The sequence below is a fragment of the Cibotium barometz genome, chromosome 30 (genome assembly GCF_041138505.1).
Source record: "Cibotium barometz isolate CiBa-2024 chromosome 30, ASM4113850v1, whole genome shotgun sequence".
NCBI lineage: Eukaryota > Viridiplantae > Streptophyta > Polypodiopsida > Cyatheales > Cibotiaceae > Cibotium > Cibotium barometz.
The window spans coordinates 46992087-47018437 of record NC_141075.1 but is presented as its reverse complement, the minus strand read 5'-3'; the positions used below and the strand labels follow the sequence as shown (position 1 = coordinate 47018437).

At 46.2% G+C, this 26351-nt stretch overlaps 1 protein-coding gene across 1 annotated transcript in view; it reads right to left on the bottom strand.

Moving 5' to 3' along the window:
- The window catches only part of EMB2247 (protein EMBRYO DEFECTIVE 2247), a 119207-nt gene that overhangs the window by 3705 nt on the left and 89151 nt on the right, over window positions 1-26351 (bottom strand). The window contains exons 10-21 of the mRNA XM_086824327.1: window positions 21709-21784; window positions 21413-21496; window positions 20653-20801; window positions 18920-19037; window positions 18685-18801; window positions 7488-7708; window positions 7267-7356; window positions 7039-7150; window positions 6770-6883; window positions 6495-6632; window positions 5489-5539; window positions 5248-5360 (exon numbers count right to left, since the gene is read on the bottom strand). Of these exons, the coding sequence (XP_086680453.1) occupies window positions 5248-5360; window positions 5489-5539; window positions 6495-6632; window positions 6770-6883; window positions 7039-7150; window positions 7267-7356; window positions 7488-7708; window positions 18685-18801; window positions 18920-19037; window positions 20653-20801; window positions 21413-21496; window positions 21709-21784 (1383 nt within the window). The remainder of the gene's footprint in view (window positions 1-5247; window positions 5361-5488; window positions 5540-6494; window positions 6633-6769; window positions 6884-7038; window positions 7151-7266; window positions 7357-7487; window positions 7709-18684; window positions 18802-18919; window positions 19038-20652; window positions 20802-21412; window positions 21497-21708; window positions 21785-26351) is intronic.

The window sequence follows — 26351 nt, the reverse complement described above, 5'->3', positions numbered from 1 at the left end:
CAGTCGCTCCAAGAGGAGCTCTTTCCAAGGCTCAGCGCCTGGAAGCAACCCCCGAACAATAAGCTTCCCCAATAAGGCTCTACTCTGATCGACTGGATCTATAATGCCCAAACCGCCCTGAGCCAGCAGAAGTGAAATAACTGCCCATGCAACCTTTGCCCGCGCTGGCTGACCGTCCCGCCCAGACCACAGAAAGTTCCTGATCAGCCTCTGTACCTGGCTGATGCAAGAGCTCGAGAAAATCCAGCAAGACGTAATGTACCACATGGTCGCTAACAGCACCTGATTTGCCACCACCACCCTCCCAGCCAAGGATAGTCGAGCTGTACGCCAATACAATAGCTTCTTCCGAATGCTCAGAAGAAGCGGGGCAATCTGCTGCTCAGGTGACAAATCGAGGTCAATCTGGCATCCCAAATACCGCACTGCTGTGCTTGGAGGAATCCATCTAAAACCGGGGTCCGGGCTCCATGCCGGAGTGGGAGCACTACTGATCCAAAAGGCCACTGTCTTGCGCCAATTGATCAATGCTCCCGAGGCTACACTAAAAACCTGGAGCGACTGCTCAGCCCGAATAAGATTGGCCTCTTGGCCGTGCAAAAATAAGCCCGTGTCGTCTGCAAACTCAGCATCAAGCAAATCCTCCCCCCGGACTAGGAGCTGAAGTCCTCTCAAACCAACCTCCTCTGCCGTCAAATACATACTCATAGCCTCCGCAAAGAAGAGAAAAAGGAAAGGGACGAGAGGACACCCCTGACGGACTGATCTGGTCAGCTCAAAACTCGGCCCCCGTCCTCCTGCAATCAGCACCTGGCTGCGAGCTGTGGAATACAAAGCTGCCACCCCTCTGATCCATCCTGGCTCGAAGCCCAGGCGAAGCATAGTGCCCTCTAAGAATCCCCAATCAACTCTCTCGTATGCCTTCTCAAAATCGAGAAGCATCACGACCAAGTCCTCGCCAAGAAATCTAGCTCAGGCCGTCGCCTCCCAGAAAGTAAAGATGTTGTCAAGGATACTGCGCTCCTTGACAAATCCTGTCTGAGTAGCATGAATCAACTCCCCCAGGAACGGTTGGATCCTCAAACTCAAGGCCTTTGCTAAGACCTTGTAGACAGTATTGAGGATCGTAATAGGCCTCCAATGCCGAATGTCATCTGATACTCCCTCCCCCTTGGGGATAAGATAGATCAAGCCCTCTGAAAAGCTCTGCGGCATCACCCCAGTGTCCAAAACATGCTGAAAGCCCCTGCGGAGGCCTGGCCCCAAAAGGTCCCAATAGCGCATAAAAAAGGCCGGCGTCAGTCCGTCCTCCCCTGGGCAACTATGTCGCGGCAGGACCCTCAAGGCCTCGGCAAGCTCAATCTCTGACAGAGGCGCACCTAGAACTGTACGCATATGGTCTGTGACCCTCCTCTGCACATGGGCCCACACAGTCTGTCTGCAAACATCTCGATCCTCAGTGGCTGGCTCCGCTGAAAGCAGGTCACTATAAAAAGCAGTGGCAATGGCTCTGATCTCCCCGAGCTCAGTAGCTACCGATCCATCCGGTCTACCAAGCTGGCGGACTCCTGCTCGCGCATGACGGGGTCCAGTGATCTCAAAAAACTCCCCAGTCACTCTATCACCAAGCTGCGTCCACTGAGAGGCCTGACGACGATAGTAAAACTCATGTCTCTGCTCCTCTACCTCTCTAACCTCCTGGCGTGCCTGGCTCAACTGGGACGCCACCCACTCACATGCAGGCTGCTGCTCTTGAAGGCGCTGTAGCGAAGCAAGGCTGCGTCTCAGCCGTTGCTCCCGCTCGCGAATCTCTCCCAGTCGTGTCAAAGCTGCAGCGTGCAGAAAAGAGCTAAGATCAATGAGTCCCTGGGCACACTGGCCCGCTGCATCCTGGTCAGAGCACTGACTATCATGCCAGATCCTCTCAATATCCTCAGCGAGACTGGGATCTGCAAGTACCCTCTCTGGGATCCTCAACTGCAAGCTGGGCTCCCGTGTCCCCTCCTCCAATGTCAATATAACTGGCGCATGATCTGAAAATGAGGTGCCAGCGAGAATGCCGACGGAGCCCCCTCGCTCCCCTAACCAATCGCCCACATAAAAGCGATCAATCCGTGATAGATTAGTCCCTCCCTGCCGGCGATCCGACCGAGAGAAACTAAGACTGTCCTGAGACCGGGAGAGAGCCCCATGCTGCCATGCATCAGTGATCCTCAGTGACATGCAAAACCGGTCCCAAGCTGCAAGCTCCGTGCCGTGCACTGTAACATGACTGCCTCCCACCCTATCTGCCGGGTCCTCAAGCATGTTGAAGTCTCCCCCAACACACCAATGTGCGGCCTCTGGCAATGCATCTGTAACCTGAGTCCAGAACTCTGCTCTGGCACTAGCATGATTGGGCGCATAGATGTTGAGCACACCCAATAGCTCATCATGCATCCTCAGAATGACATACTGTGCTCTACCAGGCACAATGATCCCTCGATCCACAATGGCCTGCCGCCATACATCTACAATAACCATGCATACTCCTCCCTGTCCACCCAAAGGACCAAACCCTGCAGACCAAAAAGTGTCCCATCTACCAGGCATCACCGAACCATATCTCCGGATCCTGCTCTCACCCAAGTGGTGCTCCTGCATCATCAAAATGTCAATGCTGCCACCAACCAGGCATCTCTGAAGCTCCTGCCTCAAGCAACCTCGATAGCGTATAAAGTGTGCTCCGCCAAGGCCCTGTACATTCCATGAGATGATCCTCATGGATGCCCTGCTGAGGTGGATGCGGTCTCAGCCGTGCGGCGGGCCTTCGCAAGCGGCTTGGATGGAGAGTAGTCCCCATCCGAACGGCTGCGAATCTGCCCACCCGGTGTAATGCAAGAATCCCGGATCAGGCGCCAGTGGGCTGTGGCCCATGGCGACTGCCTCCTGCTCTGACAGAGAAACCTCGTGTATACTCACATATCCAGGGTCGCGTGCCAAGTCTGCCACTATGCGCACGACCAAATGCCGAATCCCTGAGGTATCCACACTCCCGGGATCCAAGAAAAAATGAGCCAACTCCCAAAGTCGGCCTATCACATCTGTCACCTCCAGATCGCTCATGTGGTGAGAAAACTCAACTGCCTGAGTCTTCAAAGTGCTGAGAGCGAGCTCTAGAGTCCACTCCCGATCACAAGGTCCACATAGAGGGAACGAGAAGGCCACCGCTGAGTCTAGTGCCTCCTCCCCGCGGGCCGGAGGTATCACTACATGGACTCGAATGGGTGCTGGCTCATGGGGGCCCTCTGCTCCAAAAAGCCGTGTAAAGGTATAATCAAAGGCCTCCGAGCACTGTCTAATGCCAAGGCGACTCAGCCGACTACGGATAGATGAAATCCGTGAGGCCCTAATCGGCATAGGTCTCCTCTGTGAGGCTCGAGCGAGGTCAGTGCTCAGCGCTCTCCGGACTGCAGGTGAGCGCCAGGGAACTGCCAGGGTCTCCTGGGAAGGTGAGGCGGGCGGAGGGGGAGGAGGGGGAGGCGAAGGACGCTGCCGAAACCGGAGCGGGGGCGGGAGGAGGCGAAGGTGGAAGCGAGGCGGTGGGAGGGGACGGGGGTGGGGGGGTGAAGGAGGGGGAGCTGGCATCTCCTGGTCCTCGGTCGCTGCAGGGGTCTCCTCCTGAAGGGGAGCAAAGCTGTTCCTCACGGGAACCCAGTGAGGCTGAGACTGTGGCTGCTGCTGCAGCGGTCTCTGGGCGTGCTGCTGTGGCTGTCTCCCTCGGCGGCGCCCCTGTCCAGGCTGCCACTCCGAGGTCTCTGTGGCCTGAGCAGGCGTCCCTGAGGCAGCCTGCCGAGCCGAATCTGTGGGCGGGCCATCAAAAGCATGCTGCTGTGGTGAGGGTCGAGGTCTCCTGCGAGGGCAGGCCTTGGCCAGATGACCGACCTGCCTGCAAATGAAGCACTGGTTCGGGAGCCCCGAGAACTCCACTCTCTGATCTATCCACCCCCTCCCCCTATCCTAGGTAGCTGAATGACCTTAGGAAGGGAGGAGATGTCAGACACCAACACTCTGACCGAAGGTAGCCCAGCTGCTCTGGCCACCACTGAAGCTGCTGAGGGGCCCGTCTCTAGTACCGAGCCCACCAATGCTCCGAGCTTGGAGAGGAGCGGAAGATACTCCCGGCGGAGACCAGGGAAACAAACTGTAATATGGAAGAGGCGCTCTCCCTGCTCCGCCGCTGCTGGGTCAAATCCATGCTGCCAAGGTCTGAAGAAAGCCCGAGCACCCCTGATGTCCAGAGGACTCATGGCAAGGACCTTGGCAACGCTCTGGGCGGCCTTGAACTCGATCTGATAATGGCCTCGGCCCAGGAGCTGTACATCCAGGATCTTGCCCACATCTGCAAGAAGGCGAGCCTGAAGAAGATCCCTGATCTCCCCTCTGCTGGGGCGAGTGCCGACTATACGGCAGATGGTGGAATGAGCCTGGAGGCGTTCCACCTCTGCGGTGAGGCTCGCTTCCTCTTCCGGCGAAAGAGAAAGCCTGATGGGGATGTCCTCGGGGGCGGGCGAGGGGGCTGCGGATGAGTCCCTCTGAGGCGAAGCGGGAGGAGTCTCCATCAGAGTCTGAAGCTCAGGCGAAGGCGAGGCGAAAGCGGAAAACCTACAAGAAGCGGGCTGCACACAAAGAGGCGGAAGACCGGATGAAAATGAAGAAAAACAAAACCCCCTGGGGGTGAAAAATAGCACGAAAGAGGAGGGAGGGGGCGAAAACGAAGGAGAAACCCTAAGGGGGGGGCGGCAAAAACGTGAAAGGGAGGGGAGGCGGGGCGCTGCTGAAGGGAGGCGGGTGCGAACAGGCGGAGAGGTGGGGGACGAACAGGCGACGCGAGGAGGGGGGAGGCGCAGCAGCGAGGTAGGAGGGGGCGCAACGGCAAGAAGAAGGGGGCGAAGGCAGGCGGGGGGTGGAGGGGCGAACAAGCGGAGAGGTGGGGGGCGAACAGGCGACAGAGGGATGGGGGGCGAACAGGCGGGTGCGCAGAGCAGGGTGGAGGCGGGAGCTTCAGCGAGCTCAAGATCAACAAGTCGATGAGATCATCTGATGTCGGGAGGCATAACTTGTGACAAACTCCCCACAGGTTATTGAACTACAACTAACTTTTCATCTCTACTTTAAAGGAGCATGTAGAAAAGACTTAAATACAATAGAAAAAGGCTTCACGTGGACTGTCATCAAGAGTACATCACGAGATAATAGAACTCGTACCAATCAGCAAAATCACCCCAAAAGAAGTCATAAATAGCTCGTCCAGCCTCTCCGAAATAGAGTTTCTCATAACTGACAGTTACATCATCAACCAAGCGGTGAAGTTTTGATACCTACATGAAAATGTTGAATATTATCCAACAGTGCTTTGAAGTGAAGAAAACAAAAAAAAGCCTTTTGAAGTACTCAACTTTCCACTTGAAAAAGTAAAACTGTGTCTAGCAGAACCAGAAAATCTTACAATCCACTGCTCACTTTGAGGAAGCCGGAGCAGATCATCCTGAGAAGTGAACTACAGTCAAAAGAACCATAAATAGTGGTCAGTACATTCACTTGATGTGCAAGGCTTACATTCAGATTTGAAGTGGGTTTTATGCTACTAGGATCACAGTCTCTATCTTATGCTGCCCACTACTGTATTGGTCTACTCTAAAGATCAATCATCACCTGGATCCAATGAAAATTTGCAAGAATAACATGGTTGGCTGATTTTGCAGGTTGCCCAGTCAAAGATTCCCCAAGGAATGGGCCAAAATTATGGAAACACTTTTCCTTTTTAGAAGATGCAGTAGAATTGTTTTTTTTTCGTTCCAACTAGCCTTAGGCCCAAGATCCTCCCATAGTTATCGTTTTTTACCACCCATACGCCCTGTTTTATACATTCATAGGCGATGCTACTGAGGAAGCACATTGTGGGGTTTTGAACCCAAGACCTCCTGGTCCTAGGCAAACACCTTTACCACTTGAGCTATCATATCATTGGCAAGATGCAATAAATTTATTTACCCCAGAGATAAAAGGTGCAGAAAGCTATCCTGATCAGTCGGCTTTATTGGAAGAGACTTCTCGGTCCTAGGCAAACACCTTTACCACTTGAGCTATCATATCATTGGCAAGATGCAATAAATTTATTTACCCCAGAGATAAAAGGTGCAGAAAGCTATCCTGATCAGTCGGCTTTATTGGAAGAGACTTCTCCTCCAAGTCAAAAAGTAGATGATACCAGAACTACCAAAATTCACAACCCAAATTTTGAAATTGTTCATTTTAAGCTTGTCTCAACTATTTATTGCTATTGCACGTTACAGTTAGAATGACTTTAGCGGATGATTCAAACAGAATCACAGGTGCACAAGCACAGGATAAACTACTCAGTACCAGCACTACTTACCCACCCCACTACAACCCCTTCTTCCAACACAGGTACACAACCATGCCCTCACAGACCACTATTAGTAGGTTCTTACCTTTAACTCTGAAAAGCCTTTCCAAGCAACTTCATCTGTGCAAGGAGGCACATTTTGATGAATAAACTTTCCAGCATTCCAAAGTTTGTTAGTAAATCCCTTATTTGCATTTAACCTCTCCAAGGACAAGTTTACATCCTGCAAGGTGACATGAAAACAAAAATTACTGTCCATTTGCAAGAAAACATATCAGATGACAATATTTCTCTCTTTGCAAGAAGATTGTTTTGTAGCACTAAAGATTTTGCAAGTCTGTGATGTAGTGCAGAACTCACTTGGCCAGGTGTTGTCCCTGTTGCAAGAGTAAACCGTAACGCATCCGCACCATATTCAGCTATGCTGTCAAGAGGGTCAATCACATTTCCAAGTGTTTTTGACATTTTGCGACCCTGTATAGTTTTTATAAATTTGACCAAATTAAACGAAAAGGAGTCATCGTAGAACTCCAGGAATTCGAGCTGTGCTATATATATCCTTAAATGATGCACAATGGATATAAAAAATCAATTTCAGGAACAGGTCAAGAGTCATAAGCCAGTTTTACCTGTGAGTCACGAACAAGACCATGAAGGTAGATTGTTGAGAAGGGTAGCTTTCCAGTGAACTCAATTCCCATCATAACCATTCTTGCCACCCAGAAAAATAGAATATCATGCCTGCCAATACACCTCTGTTTTCAAATTAACGGAGCAAAGAAGAGGATATTCCATATGTATACTCATGGCACACCGCTTTAGTCAGCTTATAAAATACCGGAAACTAAAATCCATACCCTGTTTCCAGCACTGTTGTTGGATAAAAACGAGTGAAGTCCTCACAAGAGGTATCAGGCCATCCTAGCGTGCTGAACGGCCATAAACCACTATTCCCACACCAAAAATCATATCAATATAGCAGATTAGAGATTAAAAGTATTCTTGAACTTATGTTGTTCATTAAGATGCAGTTGGTACAAATAAGGTCAGCATGGAGTTACAAGGGAAACTAACTCACCTAGAAAACCAAGTATCCAGCACATCAGATTCCTGCTCCAAGACAAATCCATCCCCATATTTCTCACGAGCAAGGGCATATGCACCTTCTTCGGTCTTTGCGACAATATACTCATTGGTCTTATCAATCCCTTTCACATACCAAACTGGGATTCGGTGCCCCCACCAAAGTTGCCGACTTATGCACCAATCCTTGATGTTGGAAAGCCAGTGATTGTAAATCTACAACCAGCAGCATCACAACCAGTTACAAGCTCATTACTTGCATAGCCTGCAATGATATCTAATCTTCATAGAAATACTATCAAAATAAAGGGAAACTTCATCTTGCAAAAAGAAGCTAGCCAAATTGCTGACTTATGCTATGAGTTGCACAGTAGGGAAGCATATATATGATTTTTGGGGCCAGTATATCCTACGCCCACACAACCCCCACCCTGCTTGCCCGCACCCCCCCCCTCCTCTTTTATATATTTTTTTTCAACTGGTTTTTGGCCCAAGATCCTCCCATAGTTACTACTGCCCGTAGGCATTTCGCTTATTTATCCACCCATAGGCGATGCCTCCAAGGAAGCACCAAGGGGGGTTTTGAACCCAATACCTCTTGGTCCTAGGGAAACACCATCACCACTTGAGCTATCACCTCATTGCCCCCCAACCCCCCCACCCAGGCGCCTTTCTTGTATGGAAAGTGTTTTAAACGCCTGGGAAAGATACAAAACGTTTTTAAAATGTATATGAAACACGTTTCATGAGACACCTAGAGCCAGTGATCGTAAATCTACTACAAGCAACATCACAACTGGTTATGAATTCAATACCTGAATAGCTTGCAATGACATTTCATCCTCAAAGAAATTCTGGCCATAGTTTTCTGAGGCTGAATCGTTATTACATTGTACACACAGGGACCTATGTAGTACCTAAGCTCTGTCTTTTCTTTTTGTGTAGCAAAATCGAGTCTATGCATGGATCATACGTAACATTTTTTCTCTCTCATAGACCATTAGTAGATGCTAATTTTTTTTCCTTTTTTCCTTCCGAAGCTGATGTACAACAATGAAGTAGCACTAAGCCATGCTCTTACAAATCAATGCACGGCCTTCTACAGCCTGGGGAATCACCTGTTGGCTTGCCTTTTTGACTTCACCTTGTACGACACTAGTAAGTGCTGTATCAGCCCTTTGACCAACTGTATCAAGCCTTTGACCAGATGGGCCAAGCCCTTTGACCACCTTTACTAAACCTTTGACCAGACCGTGCACCTTCTTCAAGTGCCCAAACAGTTCGTACATGTATTAATGGCACAAGCTTTGCCTGGGAATCAACCATTGCACAAGCCTTGTACGGAAAAGACAGTCCAAATATACACCTTGTTGGATGCAACAGTCCAAATATACACCTTGCCAATGGAGAGTTCAACTGTCCACACTGGAGTAGAGCACCGAGATGTCCACCTCCTGTGGTGGTGCCTCCCTACGACATCGAAGGATGTCTCCAATCTAGAGCTGCAAGTAGAAGGTCTAAATCTCTTAAGGCAAGGGCATCTGGCTCTCTGGAGGGAGGCTACCCGATCTTTAGTGGCTCCACCGCATAGTTGCAACGGAAATGGATGATGTCTTCACAAACGGAAATGGCTTGAAAGTAGGAAACGGAAATGGCTTGTAAATGGCATGTCTTTAACATTACATAGAAGATGTAAATAGAAATGATGAAAAAACTTGAGCGAAATAGAGGAGAAACTTTGAAATAGATCATAATCTTATAGAGAGAACAAGGAAAATTGGGAAAATCAAGACTTACCAAGAAAAAATCCTAGGGAAATTCTCAAGTGAGATTAGGAAACGGGGAAACGAAAACGGAAACGGCTTCTCCCAGGAAACGGAGTTTCTGCAACTTTTGACTAGGAAATGGAAGTTTCCTGTTACTATGCTCCACAGGGGCAAGTAGCCAAAACCTTGCGGGGTCCATCACGAGGACCAGCCTATTGTGTCCCATACGCTCCGTGTGGTTCACCAGAGCTTTGGTGTGTTCTGTTGGTTCTATTTGCTGCTCCGGACTAAAGAAATCTGTGATGGAGGCCTAGGTGGAATCATGTTGTCCTCTCCTTTGTGTGAATGGTTGCATCAGTCTCTCGAGGTCTACATATGTAACTATTTGGTCCTCCAAGCTCTTTTCACATTATGGAACTCATGCCCGGACACTTGGATAGGTTGATGGACACATGGGAACAGGGATCCTTAGGTTGGCACAGGAAAAAGCACTAGTCTTGGTCAAAAAGCAAGAAAAAACAAAAACCCAAACTATGTTGACCAAAAGCTGAGCGGACATCGAACTGGATCAAAAAGCTAAAAGCCGCTTTTTCAAAAAGCAACTCCAAGGCCAAAAAGCAAGGCCCTAAAGATTGTAAAAGCACAAATTAAGAACTTTAACTATTATTAATATTTAATAAAACAAAAGCAAAGAGGCAAAGCAAAAGCATGGAACCCCCCATCCAGGCTTAGTTAGTACGAAAGGTACGGTACGGTACGATAAAATACGGTACTAATTGGTACCTTAAAATTTTTTGAGGTACGGTACGATATTAGTACGTTTTTTTAAAGAAAATACTTCCTAAACTTAAAAATTGTAGACAAGAAGTTACAAAATAGTAGAACCATGAACACAATGTCATCATGCCATTAGAGCACAAAATTGCTACAAAAGGATAGGCCAAAAACTCATGGCATGGGCGACCGCCAACATGCGTACATACATGATACTACATACTACAATACATCATCAATGGGCTAGAAGGAGATAGATGCCCAATGCCTAGAGAGCTATAACATATCAAAAGTCTACATCATCACCAACATCTGCATGATCATCAATATGATCACTACTAGAGTGTCCATCAAGAGAGTTCTCTAAAGAGGACTCTTCGAAGGTGGACGAGACACTCTGGGGATCATTCTCGCTAAGTAGGTTGCCGTCATCATCAAACAAGGGCTCTCTAGGCAGTGGGGTATCATCATGAGGGGGCAATGGAATATCATCATGAAGGCGGGGATTGGAGCTCGAGGATCTCCGCCTCACATATGTGCGAAGGCCACCCTCTGCCGATGTCGAAGGCGGAGGCCTATGAACTCCAACTGCTCGGTCCCGTCCATGCTGACTCCTGGTGCTGCGAGTATCTGCTGCCACAAGCTCACTATAGAGCTCCATGAAGATTGCCTCCTCCTCCTTGAATCTTTTATAGAAGGACTCAGGAGAGATGAAAGGAAAACAGCCAAAAAAAACGGGCAGAAAAACGGCTACTTCCAACGGGCAGAAATTGGGAAAAATCGTACCTGATCGTACAGATACGTACGGTACGAATCGTACGTACGGTCTGATCCATACGACGTACGGAACTAAGCCTGCCCCCATCCAATATATAAGAACCTTGTACCCTCATGGTGGGGCATAGAAAGAACTCATGGTGATCTTGAAGAAGAGTTGGTGGAGACTCATCATCATCTTTATCCCCATCCTCGCCGCCCGGCAGCCACTTCTAAAAGTGCCCGTCTCCACCATTTCTCAGCTGGCTACGCCACTCTGCAGCGCCCACTTCCCGGCTATGCCAACAGCTTTGATGCCGCCTTCGCTGCCCTGTGAGCCTTGCTCCCACCGTCCCTAGAACGCTGCCACCTTCATTCTGCCTGCGTCACTGCAGCCCCGCTTGTAATAGCTGCCCTGCAGCGCCTCTTTGCACGCTGCCGCCGCCTCTGTGCGATAGCAACGCCACCCTACTTTTCTACATCTCCCCGTGCGCCTGCGCCGCCCTGTGCTCCAGTGCCACCTTGCAGCCGCCTGCGCTGCCTAACTCAGCACACAGCGCCAATATTGCAGCTGCCCACTGCCTCTACACAGAGCCTCCTACGCAACCAAGCGACGCCTATGCCACTTCAATAGCACCACCGTCGCCACCACAACAGGGCCGCCTCCGCCTGTTGTGCCACCCTTGCAAAGAAGAATCCCGAGTTGTTTTTGGTGCTACCTCTTCTTATCCTGCCAACACCACCACCCTGAGTGTTTGACTTTTTAAAACTCTTTTCCATACCGAGTACAGAGCTCTTGTGGGTACTTGTGAGCCTCAGAATTTGGTTCAGACATTGGATACTGGTACTAGCCCGGTGTAAGACTTTTGTGGGTCATCCTCGTGGTGAGCTCGGCAACAGAGATCTTGCGCCTTGAAATCGACTTCGGCCCAACCTCGACATCGGCACTTTGTTTGATATTGTAATCATTTGTTGTATTGGTCGTGGCTTGGAAAAGCCCGTGGATTGTTCCTGAAGAGGAGGAGGGGCCTGTTCCCCGCTCAGCTTGGTGTACTTTCTCTCTCTCTCTCTATCTTTATCTTTATTTTACAGACCAAGGAAGAGATCTTCCATGCGGACGAGTTTGTTCGAGGTTTGGATACGGCCTTTGCATAGGTTCGAAAGGCTATTGAGGCATCTCAAGCCAAGCAAAAGAAGGAAGGCTACTTTTGAAGAAGGGGATTGGATCTTATTGCGATTTGAAAAAACAAGACTTAGAAAGTCAAAAGCTAAGGATCAAAAAGAACCCAAGCTTGGACCCAGATATTATGGAGCTTTTCAGGTTACCAAGAAGATTAACGATGTGTGTTATCAATTGGATCTTCCGAATCATTGGAGGATACATAATGCCTTCCATGTGAGTTTATTGAAGCCATATACACGATTACACCCAGAGAAGCCTATATTGGAGGACCCACCACAAGTGGAAGAACAAGAAGAAATCTTACAACCCGAACAGATTGTATTCCATTCTCCATGAGAAAAAGAGGAAGGACAGTGGTCAAGAAATTCCTTAAGAACTATTTGCCTATGGATGTGAAATGGATGCCGGAAGAGTACTTCAAGGACCCAAATATTCTTCTCGGCTTATGAGGAAGGAGTTGGTCCAGATGTATTTGAAGTATAGGCTTGAAACGTCTTGTGACAAAGACAAATTTAAGAGGGAGGGATTGTACCTCGATCCCTCTTCATTGTATATATTTATACTGAAATGGAATTGATCATTATCTTGTATATGTAATGGTCTTGATTGGATATGCTCTAGTTTGGGTGGCAACGATGCTCGAAAGCCCAAGGAGCAACATTTGTATATGGGAGGCAACGATGCCAGAAGACCCATTCGACGGCAACGATGCCAGATATTCTGGACTTCGCAGTCGGGCAATCATTGTGACCAGATGGCCCAGATGACTAGATTGGATTTCGTAGTCGGGCAGTCATTGAGACCAGATGGCCCATATGACTGTATTGGATCTCATAGTCAGGCAGTCAACGTGATTAGATGGTCCGGATGACTATGGAAGACTTCTCAGGTAGTCATTACTTGTGCATTGCATACTAATGTATGTTTGAAATTCTTTGACTTTGTGTGTTGTTTTTGATGTGTGGACAATGCTTCGATTTATGGCATGTGATAGTCTACTAGGCTCCAGACTACCTGGCCAGTACGTGGAATACCTAGTAGACGCGAATGATGCATACTTGTTTGTTGACTAGCTTCTATCTAGTTTTTGCAGAAGGTGAGTATGCATTTATTATATCTAACCCATGTCACAGGCTATAAAGAACATGTACCATCAAGAACAAGGACATCGGTCAAAGAAAGGCATAAAGATGTTACCAGAGGAGCAGAAGGCACCACATATGAGGAAAGACCAAATGCACAAGAGCACCAGATGGGGCTAGTACCACGACCATATGGAATATTTGTACCCCACAATTGAGGACACTTGTGATATAAGAGGGAGGGAATGTAACTATTTGGTCCTCCAAGCTCTTTTCACATTATGGAAATCATGCCCAAACCCTTGGATACGTTGATGGACACATGGGAACAGGGATCCTTAGGTCGGCACAAGAAAAAGCACCGGTCTTGGTCAAAAAGCAAGAAAAAGAAAAAGTCAAACTTGGTTAACCAAAAGTTGAGGGCACCATTGGAAAGAGGACATCAAACTGGATTAAAAAGCTAAAAGCCGCTTTTTCAAAAAGCAACTCCAGGGCCAAAAAGCAAGGCCCTGAAGATTGTAAAAGCACAAATCAAGAACTTTGACTATTATTAATATTTAATAAAACAAAAGCAAAGAGGCAAAGCAAAAGCAACAAAATAAAACAAAAGCAAAGAGGCAAAGCAAAAGCATGGAAACCCCCATCCAGTATAAGAAGCTTGTACCCTCATGGTGAGGCATAGAAAGAACTTGTGGTGATCTTGAAGAAGAGCTGGTGGAGACTCATCATCATCTTTATCCCCATCCTCGCCGGCAGCCACTTCTAAAAGTGCCCGTCTCGACCATTTCTCAGCTGGCTGCACCACTCTGCAGCGCCCACTTTCTGGCTCCGCCGCCACCTCCACCACCCTGTGAACCCTGCCGCCGCCATCCCCAAAACACCGCCGCCTTCGTTCTGCCTGCATCACTGCAGCCCCACCTGCGCCGCCTGTAATAGCTGCCCTGCAGCACCTCTTTGCACGCCGCCGCCGCCTCTGTGCAGAGTCAGCACAACCCTGCTTTGCTACATCTCCCTGTGCACCTGCGCCGCCCTGTGCTCCAGCGCCGCCTTGCCCCTCCTGTAGTCGCAGCAACGCCAGTACTGCAGCTGCCCACCGCCTCTGCACAGAGCCTCCTGCGCAGCCAAGCGACGCCTATGCAACTCCAGTAGCACCGCTGCCGCCACCATAGCAGCACCGCCTCCACCTATTGTGCCACCCTTGCAAAGAAGAATCCTGAGTTGTTTTTGGTGCTACCTCTTCTTATCCTGCCAACACCACCACTCTGGGTGTTTGACTTTTTCACTCTTTTTCATACTGAGTACAAAGCTCTTGTGGGTACTTGTGAGCCTCAGAATTTGGTTCAAAAATTGGATACTGGCCCGGTGTAAGACTTTTGTGGGTCATCCTCGTGGTGAGCTCAGCAACAAAGATCTTGTGCCTTGACATCGACTTCAGCCCAACCTCGACATCGGCACTTTGTTTGATATTGTATTCATTTGTTGTATTGGTCCTGGCTTGGAAAGGCCCGTGGATTGTTCCTAAAATAAACTCCTGAAGAGGTGGCGGGGCCTGTTCCCCGCTCAGCATGATGTACTTTCTCTCCCTAGTTGAGACGGAGGAGCATTACATATGCCGCTGCCCAGTACTATGAGATCCGCAGGAGGTTTCACTGTCTATTTCGTGAGGGATTCGGTCCACTCTCCAGGATCATTGACTTCCAGGACCAGTGTTGCCTGGGCCTCTTCCTGCTTGAGCTCCGCAGACACAGGGACACCTGCCTCGGCCCCAACCGCCCCGCCCCCTCCCTCGCCAGCCAACCATCACCAATTTCTTCCAGACCCAGGAAGTGGAGGACATCGACATAGTGGATCTTGTGAACCCTCCACGAGCTGCTCTGGACCTACCTCGCCCGAGAGGAGTTACCTCGGACCGAGCCTATGCACTCCAGCGTGCCCGATGCCCTCGACCCCCCCATCAGCCACGATCACCTCATCAGCTCCATATCCAGGACATGCTTCACCGCCATCGAGCTACCTTTCCACGTGACATAGCTGAGGGAGACCTCTCGGCCATACTCATTAGCCCCATGCTTGATATTTTGGAGAGTGGTATACCATCAACTCAGAGCTGATGTTGCTCTCATGTTTCTATGTTCTTAGTATTCCATGATGAGTTTCCATGGACAGTTTTGTATCACCCCAGTGATACAGCTATGTTTATGTTTTCTTTCTGTTTTATTTTCCATTCCATGATGAGATATGCCATGGACATTATTGTATCACTTTGGTCTCATAGGCCCATTGGGTCTTTAGTAGACGCTTAATATATCTTTCTTTCTTTCTTTCTTTCTCTCTCTCTCTATATATTTATCGCTTGTACACGTGGTTGAATCTTTCACTACATGCTCCATAGAGCTTACAACACATCTCTTGTAAGTACACCCCCTATCACCATAGTGCATCACCCAAGCAAGAGGGCTAAATCCATTTGTAAAGAGGCAATAAAACCTCCCATGTATCTCATAATATATTGCGCATCTATGCAAGTAACGTCCCTTTGACTCTAGTTTCTTTTTTCTCTAGTCAAGTATAGGCTGCATATCTGAGCCTCCCATGGGATGCCCTCAGCCTGCCTTATCTCTATCATAAGTAAATGTCAAGATACCCTCTGACCTCATCTGGCCAATAGCAATCCTCATGGCATGTAGCATGTATCTGTGGAGGTACAGTACCCACGTTTCTCAATGACGTCATCTGTTGAGACCCACGAGAAGGCCAGCTTCGTAGGAAGTTCAGTGGGTGTCAAGAGCCTCCCATGGGATGCCCTCAGCCTGCCTTATCTCTAATCCTGAGTAGATGTCAAGATACCCTCATCTGGCCAATAGCAATATCCTCATGGCATGTAACATGTGTCTGTGAAGGTACAGTACCCACGTTTCTCAATGAGGTCATCCGTTGAGACCCGCGAGAAGGCCAGCTTGGTAGGAAGCTCAGTGGGTGTCAACCATATCCACATAAGGTCCAAGTTGCTAATGCTATTGATAAACTATCTCAAGAGATCCAAGAAAGGCATGTTGAGGGAGTATTCAAAGGGTGGCCGGCGGCCTTCCATCTGTATGCCTCATGCCTTAAACATCTAGATACCTAGGAGAACCATTGTAAAGAGGGGTTCACACACACATGAGACTCCGAATCCCAACAAATCCCCCTTTGGAGTGAAGGTGGAGATGCTTGAGAAGACCTTCAATAATCATTGTGATTCATGTGATACGAAAGAACACTATGATGCCAACATCCTGAAACTCATGTCAGGCTTGATATGAGAGCTTGACCACACATGAACGCCTATGTTAGTCTACAAAAACAAACCTCCCCTCGATGGATATGAAATGGAGATGAAGCCTTTCATAACATTAAGGCATTACAAAAATATAAGGGAAAAAAACACAGATATTATTATCTCATATTTTGGGGAACTTCCCGGGTAGAGAACCCTTGACTGTCACCAAAAACAGGAAAAGATTAATTTTTGAAGTTTAAGAACTTCCTGTCAAGGATGTGTCAATGAACACCAGTCTCTTCCGATGATGTCTCCATGCCACTACTCCTTCCATGGCACGGTGCGAGCAATCTGATGTAGGAGGATTCAATTTGATGATTTTCTCCAAAATTTAGGAAAAGCCCAAAATATTTGCGAGTGCAAGAGCTTCAATTTGGTGCTGGAAGTTGATTTTGTAAAAACCCCGATTTGATGGATTTCATCATTAGATCCCCGAAGGAGCTACTTGACTCTGAGTTTGCAGATGACACAGCCACCTACCTCTCGGGAGGGGAAGCGAACCTGCAGAGATTTTCCCTCACCATCGAGACCACCTGCCTAGCCTCCGCAGCTGAAATCAATTGACACAAGTCGTGTGGTTCTTGGGTTGGATCTTCACCCACGCCAACTTGGCGTTCAGTTGAGTCATTTCAGTGGATCCCTAGGGGCACCTGGGTGAGATACCTCGGGTGTTAGGGAGTAATGGACCCTTTCCCCAGCAGAAGACTTTAGTGGTGGCTCACTTCAGAGGGTCCAGATCAGTGTTAGGGAGTAATGGACCCTTTCCCCAGCAGAAGACTTTAGTGGTGGCTCACTTCAGAGGGTCCAGATCATCGGCTTCCATGAGCACCGATGGCACATCAAGACTCCCCCTCCCCAACCTCCCCTGCAAAGCTAGCTCGAGACAAGTCCTCGAGACTCTGCCTTTGGGAAGGCTAGCCCTTGACACGGATTCAGTCGGACCCAGACAAGTGGGAGTGGACAGAACCCCTCAGCCCAAAGATCCCTACCACCCCATTTTTCCACTACTCGGCGAGGCTTGGCCACCAGATCCAGATGCACGAGATTGACAGTACACCCGCTTCACCACATTACTGGTTCTCCCAGGATCTCATCCAGTTTCCTCAGAGACTACTCGAAGCGACTGTGGAACAGCTTCATTCTCTTCCTTTAGCAGGTAGCTCACAGGAGTTAAGCACTTGGCATGTGGCTATTGCTGGTCGTCCAGCACAGTGCATGAGGTGCAACCACCCGCAGGAGTCGCAGTGCCATTGCCTTTGGGACTCTCCCAAAGTGCGGCACCTTTGGCTCAGGATTCTTCATCTATTCACCACCTCCCGGACATCCTCCCTCATCATTACTTGGGGGGAAGTTGCCTGGGTGGCGGAGTCAGGACATGCCCTTCACTATGAGACGGATGATAGTCAAGCCCTTGGGATCACCCATTGCCCATACCTAGTAGCCTGGTCCCCAGGCACTTGTCAGCCATGGACGATCACCACCAGCATTGTGGCATGGCACATCTGGCAGGCACAGTGCGACAAGGCATTAAGGCTCCCTCAACACCCCCCCCAGCCCCAGCAGAGTCTATCCATGCTATATGGACAGATATCATTCATATCCCCCACAAAAGTGGGGGAAGCTTCTGGGGGTCAGACCGCATGCGGAGACGCCGAGAGGCCTTCCTCCGCACCTGGCAGTATGTCCCCTCCCTCTCCAACAATGCCAGTGACCTCACTTGGCACTACAAGCCACTGGTTTGGCCCCCCAACCCCCCTTCCTTGTATGAGGTAGTTTCCTCCAAAAGCAGCCAGCCATGGAGGAGGGACTACCCTCCCCAATGTTTTTCCCTCTTTTGGAGGCTCTGAGTATGTACTTCAGCCTGTTGGAGGCCAAAAGTGGCACCTCTAGGTATCCCCTGCACATAAAATTTAAGGACAACAAGCATATTCTAAGTCCCCACATCTCAGAAGAGCTAGGCATGCAATGCATCGTCATTCCTGTCACAAAGCTCCAATGTGCTCTAGAAATGTCAGTCCTGTAAGGATTGAATTATCAGGTTTTATTCTTGTTAGTTCTAAGTTAACACACTTAGATTAGAGGACTAAAGAAACTATCAACGCCTTGATTGGTGGAACGAGATAAGGTAGTTCTTCAACCTAAGCTCCGCTTACTTGAGAACTAATTCTCCTGCTGTTAGCTGATATTGATCTAACCTAAAGGTTCCAAGCTCTGAATAGAATGGGGTATGGTGTACGCCTCATAATTCTCAATAACCCAAAATATCTAGCACAAATGCAAAATCATTGAAAAGGGGAAAGAAACATCAATACCTTTTCAAATCTCTCAGGAATAATTTTTAAGTCACCCTTTTCAACTGCCTCCAAGGCCCTTTTGGCTAGAGGTTCCATCCTTACAAACCACTGCAAGCTTACAAGAGGCTCCACTATCTGTCAAAGTAGCAACAAAAATGTGAGCTTTGATTATCAAGTATGATTCCCAATCGACAAGATATTTGTGGTCAAATTAAAATTAATTTTCCTTCTGTTAAAAGATAGACAACACTACCTCGCCACCTCGCTGTGACCTTGGCACTCTCAATGTATAAGGCTCTGTTTTAATTGCAAGGCCTGCTGCTTCTAAATCTGCCCAAAGCTGCTTGCGTGCAACAAACCGGTCAAGACCACTAACCACAACATTATCAGGGTCATTGTTAGGGAATTACAATATGTGGCAACATTCTCACAGGAGAGAGTTTTACAAATCACATGCTACCAAAACTGATCCATTTGTATGATAATCTTCGGATGATACTGCAAGTCAATATTCAATTGACAATGAGATTGAAAGGTCTAGACAGTCACTGATTAAGGATGTTCCTACACATCATTCCAAATCTAGACTGCGGAATGTAACCGTATCTTATGGGGGTCGACATGAAGTACCAAACTGCCTCCGAAGCCACAATCCAAACAAAACCCCCTCTGTAAGTGATCTGTGTCCACTGGAGAAGAAAATGTAGCCAAACAAGAGGCTACAAACCTGAAAATTCAGGCCAACTAGGGTCCACACCTCCTATGAGGAAAAGCGCTGAAGAGAATGTTACTTCGGGTCCAACGAAAGGAGCCCAGGTGAAGGTAGAGCTACCAGCAAGATCTATTCAAAAAAATGCAGCAACTATGGCTACAAATCTGAAAACGCAGAGGTATTCGGGGCAGTAAAGAGAGCAAATTCTAGAAACGCAGAAGAGATGGGTACCACCAAACCTTAGATCAAACAGTATCAGAAAAACTGTAGGAGAGAAAAACACAGCAAGTATGCTGCTGCTGTCCTGCACAAAACAGGCGGCCAGCACTACGAGCAATAGTAGACCTCTAAGACCTCATTTTAGTCACAAACTTCCCAAATACATAGACAAGGCTGGTCCCTAGATATATATATGAGGCCAACAACCTCCCCAGTGACAGCAAGCAACCACTCACCCAAGAGATTCAGAATAGTAGCAACCTGTAAGGATCACGGAGAACCAGCCCAGCAGCCCACACGTAGTCATATCTGCCCCGGTATTAGCTTCCTGTATTGGCCAGCTGCAGGAAAGAGAGAAGGGGAATTTCATCATCTATGTGTCAAAAAGGTCAGCCCGCTGGGTCAACTATGCTGCCTGCATGAGCGGGCAATCTGCATAAATGTGGTGCCCACATGCAGCTCACATTGCTGCTGTTTGCAGCCAACCACCTTGGAGGCATCATTCCTACCCTTGCTGCCCCGTGTATCCTGCGGTCTGCCCCCCTTCTCATCTACTAACATCATTTCCCATAGTCTGCCTCTGCTAATGGGTTTCTATCATGCCCCATCCAGGTTTCCAACTGCTTCATTGGTTCTCCTCATGATAGAAACCTTACAACAGAGCAAGCTGAAATGCCATGAAGGGTAGCCCATTGTTTTGCAACACCTTCTCTGCGTAAGAAGCTCTAAAGGCCAATGACTACAAACTGATATTCTTCAAGCCTTTCCAGAAACTCAAGGAGCATTTTACAATCTAATAAAGACTCTTAAAAGCCTTTCACTAGCATCCTTTAACTTTGAAGTGCAACTTCAAATGATCCTCTCACTACATTAAATGCATCAAATTTTCACCACATAACAGCTTTTGAAAGCAAGGTCAGGTTATTTGAACCTTTTTCTGTATGCACCAACCTTAAACACATCCATTTTAACACCTATATGATTACAAAATAAGAAGACTAGATAAAAGTCCATCAGATATCACAAAACCATGTTCTCTTTTCCAGACAAAATACCTGTAGATACCAGCATTTGTGTTCAAGCTTCCATCTTTATTCAATATGTTTATTGTTGGAAGCCCCATTTTCATCCCGATTGCGTAGTCATTTGGATCATGACCTGGTGTTATCTTTAAAGCTCCAGTTCCAAACTCCCTATCAACATACTAAACACCCATAAAACCAATCATTTAAGTCTTGTGGAAAAACCAACTCCATCCCCTTCTCCCCCCTTTTCCCCACACACAGTAATAGAACTCAAAGCGGCTGCAAATTGAAAACTTAAGAATGACTTGATATCAAAGGAATGTGTAGTACATAGGCAATGGAAGCTCATAAAACCTAAGAATTCGAAAAGCCGGTGTGAAACTTTTGCACCCCTTTGATTCAATGAACATTTTTTCAAAAAGATGTACAACAAATACACTAATCCAATCTCTTAACACTAAGATAAACAGAAAGAAAGTAACGAAGAGAAACAATTCAAATGGTGTATATTTAATAGACACAGAAGATCGTTCACTAAAAGTAGTAAGTACTCGAATTGCTATTATTGTACATGATTTATTATCCAAACTCATAAACACTAACATGGATTTTTTTGAAGTTCTTTTTTTAAGTGCACCCTTTAATATGAAATTTACCCATAGAAGTTAAACATTGTGGGTAGCATTGCATGAAAAGCAATAAAATCAAGTGATTAATTTTGTAGTAAGTCAAAAGATAATTGTAAACAGGCATTTGAGAAGCTTAAGAAAGGGCCTTCACAATTGCATACTTCATCTGCTATAATTGGGATTTCACGCCCACCACTCATAGGAACCACCGCCACCTTTCCTACATACTTCGCATAGCGTTCATCCTGCCATCCCAAAGCATGTCGGATCAACAACAGAGTATCTTGAGCCTCTAAACACAATAAGCTGCAAGATAGAGTTCCTGACTTTAAAGTACAATAAAAGCATAGCAATTCCATCAACAACGACAACTAATTAATGAAGTCCGTATATACGAAAACTGTTATGGTTGATTTAAAAACATTTTACTATTACTAAAGCTAACAGTACATTGCACCTCGGGATGGACTGCGATTGCTGTATCACCCAATAATGTTTCTGGTCTTGTTGTTGCAATTGGTAGATAGTCATCTCTGGAAGCAAACAAAAAATTGTGAATACCTATCATGGTTTAAACCTAACATAAATCATTAAATGAGTGAACAAACAAAAAGTCTAGATTTTTTTGAAGCCGGAAGGATCCATGGCGACTAAACATCAGAATCGTTTTTCTCCTTAAGATTCAAAAGTAGTGAAAGTCGCTCGTGAGAGCTTACTGTTTGCAGAGTTCAAAAACAATCACCAAAAACTTTATCCAATCTGATAAATATTTATAAAAGGTAATGCAAACTGAAATATTCCCATGAAACCATGCACAGATCTCATCTTATGGAGTATCTTTTATATATATATATATATATATATATATATATATATATATATATAATGGAATTTATTGTGCAACTTGTTAAATGAAGTGAAGTGTGAGAAGTAGGATTTGAGATAGTTTTGGATGTAATTGGATTAGTGATGTAATCAGCTTTCAGTTAATACATATACTTATTATTGATTCCAATATATATATATATATATATACCTAGATGAATCCAGGAACACGCCCAAATTCACCTTATAAGAATGTGCAATTTATAACCTCATGGTAATCATCCACAAGACAATAAACCATCAACTCCATCATGCATAGTATGATCATGTGCAGTTTACATGCCAACAATCAAGGGACTGTGAGCACATAACATGCCATTTGTCAAGCGAATCCAGACTATTTGCAAACTTGTAGTGCTCGTAGGCAATTGAACTTTGATCTGTCATTATTACCCCTAATGAAGACAATTGATTCTTCTTTGAGAATGATTGAAACGAGCTACATAAAAGGCCCTCAGAATGCAGCTGTCATCTGACCTTTGTTGATTAACAAACTCCTCATGTTTGAAAAATAAAGTGAGTTTCTGCCATATGGATGCCACATCTGACCTTTGTTGATTAACAAACTCCTCATGTTTGAAAAATAGATTGAGCTTCAGCCATATCAATGCCATCTAATCAGCCTCAGGCTACATTTCCCATGTTCCTTGCTGCCTCAAGCTCCCTCTATAGTTATCAATGTGGCAACACTTGGCTCTTATCAAATACAGAACCGCCTATTTGACTCTAGCTACCACTAAATGCATAATACATTTGGCTCCTAGGACCTCACATCAAATCACCTAGAGATAAGATGTTGCAGAGGGATGTGATTTGGAGCAGCCAACAAGAATGCTGCATACAAGCAAGGAGCAGGAAAGGTAGCAAGAAGCCCAATTAAAGAGGGGCTTGAAGAGAAGTCTACAAAGGAAGAAGCATGGGGTTCTAGAGGGGAAGCTCGAGATAACATTACTTTTTACTTTTCTGAACTTACTATTTACCCTGTAAGGTCAAAATGAAAAGACCTCAGAAAATGCATCAAAAAAGGTGAAACAAAAAGCATCATTCTTGGGCACTCTGAAGGATAATATATATATACATATATATATATATATATATATATATATACTGCAAAGCTGCACACCTCTGATAAATGACTTCAATGAGCTCCAAATACATCAAATGAGCTGCAACCAAGCTTCACAATGCCTTAGCAATGCCTTTGATCAACTCCCCAAGCTTTGAATGGCATCAAATGGTGTAGTAATGAGTGAATGGCATGATATCTATTGAAAACTGTCCAAAATTCTGCTCCAGAATGCGCCGCCTGCTCCAGAGGCTCTAGGAGAGAGGGGTTATCACCATTGAGTTGATAGGTCTCTTAGCGATGACCTAATCTATCATGGGTATGAAGGGCAAGCTCCAATTTTTAGTAGAATTGCCACATTTGATATATATATATATATATATATATATATATACCTAGATGAATCCAGGAACATGCCCCAATTCACCTTTTAGGAACGTGCATGTTATATACTCATGGTAGTCAACCCACAAGACTATATAACTATCAACTCCATTATGCATAGTATGGACTAGATACTACGACATCCCCATTAACGTCATTAGTGGCCAATGGTGGGTGTAGAACTCTGTATCAAGATATGCTCTCACACACACACACACACACACACATAAGAGCATATATTCACACAAAGGCCTTCGTACTGAGTTTCTATCAAACCTCCGGACCTAGGACACAAACTCATTTGTTAGATGTTATTACATAATACATTGTGTATGGTTGTAGACTAAGGTTCATATACAGTGATGTAATAATGGATAGGGATATAAACAGTTGTGGCTAGTCCGGAATAAGCAAAGGCGCATGCAGCTCTTTTAGTGTAGAAGAAGGCAAAGCACTGGTATTGAGAGAGTGAAGACTGCCAAAATAACGTCACTTGGAAGTCCCCATCGCCTGCAGGAAAACTAGATGCAGCAATCAGTGGGGCCTGTGCATCATAAGCAAAAATGCCCAAGATCAAAACCGCCCATCGTATTGGTGTTGAAACAAAGAAACATCACATCTTCAAAGAAGAATTATTGCACCACCCTGCATAACACAAGCAATAAAAGAAAAGCTTTTAATCTTTAAGGTGAAAACCCTTAATTTTTTAAAATTTTAAGGAGTTGTTCTTATGCAAGGTGAAAGGACGTTGTATTTCTCTTGATTTAACATAAACCTTTGCCCAGTTTGCAATTAAGTCATTTTGCAAAACTTTCAATGGCTTTAATGATCGTCATCAATATGATTTTTCTCGAAATGTGCACTTAAGGTTTTGGTTTTCTCTTTCTCACATAATCTTTCTTCTCAAGCTACCTGGCATGGGACACTGACATAGTTGAGGTGACGACAAGAGTCCTCTCCCTCAATTACAAGCTGGTTGAGCACAATCTAGGAGCTCGAAGATGGGAACCAAAGAGAAGAGCCCGCAAGAGCAAGCCCGCATCAATCAACATGTGGATCGTTACGTATTCCACTCACATTGGGGCCGAGTTTGCCAAGAGACTGTGGCTATTCTCAAATAAATTGCTAGTAAGATCATATTGTTTGCACTTTTTCTCTAGTGAAGAGAGTTGCAACCAAAAGTTTCATAATTTGAAGATGAAAGAGTATGAGATGGTGGCATCTTTCATGACAAATCTTAAAGAGGTATGTGATGACTTGCGTAGAATTGAATATGAAGTTTCTGATATGGATATGGTTACACTTGCACTTAATGCTCCACCTCCCAATTATTAAAGTTTCTGTAGAGGTCTAATGGTTTGTGAGCACACTCCATCCTTTGAAGAAGTTTCAAGCATTTTTACTACAAGAAGGGTTGAGCTCTATGGAGATGAATCCCAAGGGTTCTAGGGGGAGTGAAAAACCATCATTCAAAGAGGAAGAGGAGGTCGAGCCCGTGGAAGAGGTAGTTTCAAAAATCCTTCTAGTCTACCTATTATGCTAAACCAAGGTGAAACCACTTCTTTTAGCAACAAGGTCAACAACAACAAAGATACAATTCATCTTACACCTCTAGAGGAAGTTTAAGATTTAGGCCATCTAATAATCATGCATTGCAAAGCAAAGGTCATTGTTATTATTGTGGAAAAGAAGCAGATATTGAAAGGAATTGCCACATCAAGCAACAAGCACAAAATATGAATGGAGAAAGGAGGAGAGTAAGAAACTTTCCCAATCGAACAAGACAAACTTCAAAATTGGTTGATCAAAGGGAGCACAAAGATAAAATATTACTCATGGCAACAAACAATTTAACTCAAGATGGTGAGTGGTTTCCTGATTCCAGTGCATCTTCTCATCCGACTTTTCATAAGAATTGGTTTTCAAGTTTTGTCGCAGAAGATTGCAAGAATAGTGTTATTCTTGATTCCAGTGCATCTTCCCATCTAACTTTTCATAAGGATTGGTTTTCAAGTTTTTGTGTAATCTTTTCGTTCCCACTCAGCATTGCCCCAGGTAGCGAGTGGGATTGTAAGTCGGCATCCTCCACCATCCACACAGGTAGTCACCCTCTCTCGGCGTCTCGGAGACAGGGACGGACGGCTCATTGATATTGTCACCCACTTCTGGGCCCTAGCTCGCATGGAGCTAGGGGGCTTATGCCACCAGAAGCAAGATGAAGCTATAGATTCTTGGAGTCTCGAGGTGGTTTAATTTGTTTTCTGACATGTAGTGTCGACAGTCCCCACATACCACTGTCTTCATTGAAAGGGATGGAGCCTCGAGTATGCCCATAACAAGGCTAGAGCTAAGTGGGCCTTTATCGAGGGTATGATCAACGATCACCTGGATCATGTTCAACCACACACAAGATTGTGACTTTTCTTCCTCCAAACCAACTTCCAAAAACCCTCCGTGGAGATGCTGCATCAAGCAGGTCTCACTCCTCTAGAGCATAGTAAAGCCAATTATTTCTAGGAACATTCACAGGATGGACGGGCCCCGGTTCTGCACCGACGGATTCTTCTTCACAAGGATTGGGGAGGACGGGGTGGGCCTCCTCAATATCTATGCCCCCAACAAGACATCAGGGTAGGAGGATTTCTACATACAAATGCGACATGAGCTCCCTCAACCAGATTTTTGGTGCATGGATGGGGATTTCAACATGCTAGAGGACCCTCGAGACAAACATGGTGGTGGGTTGGAAACTATCTACGGGGCTG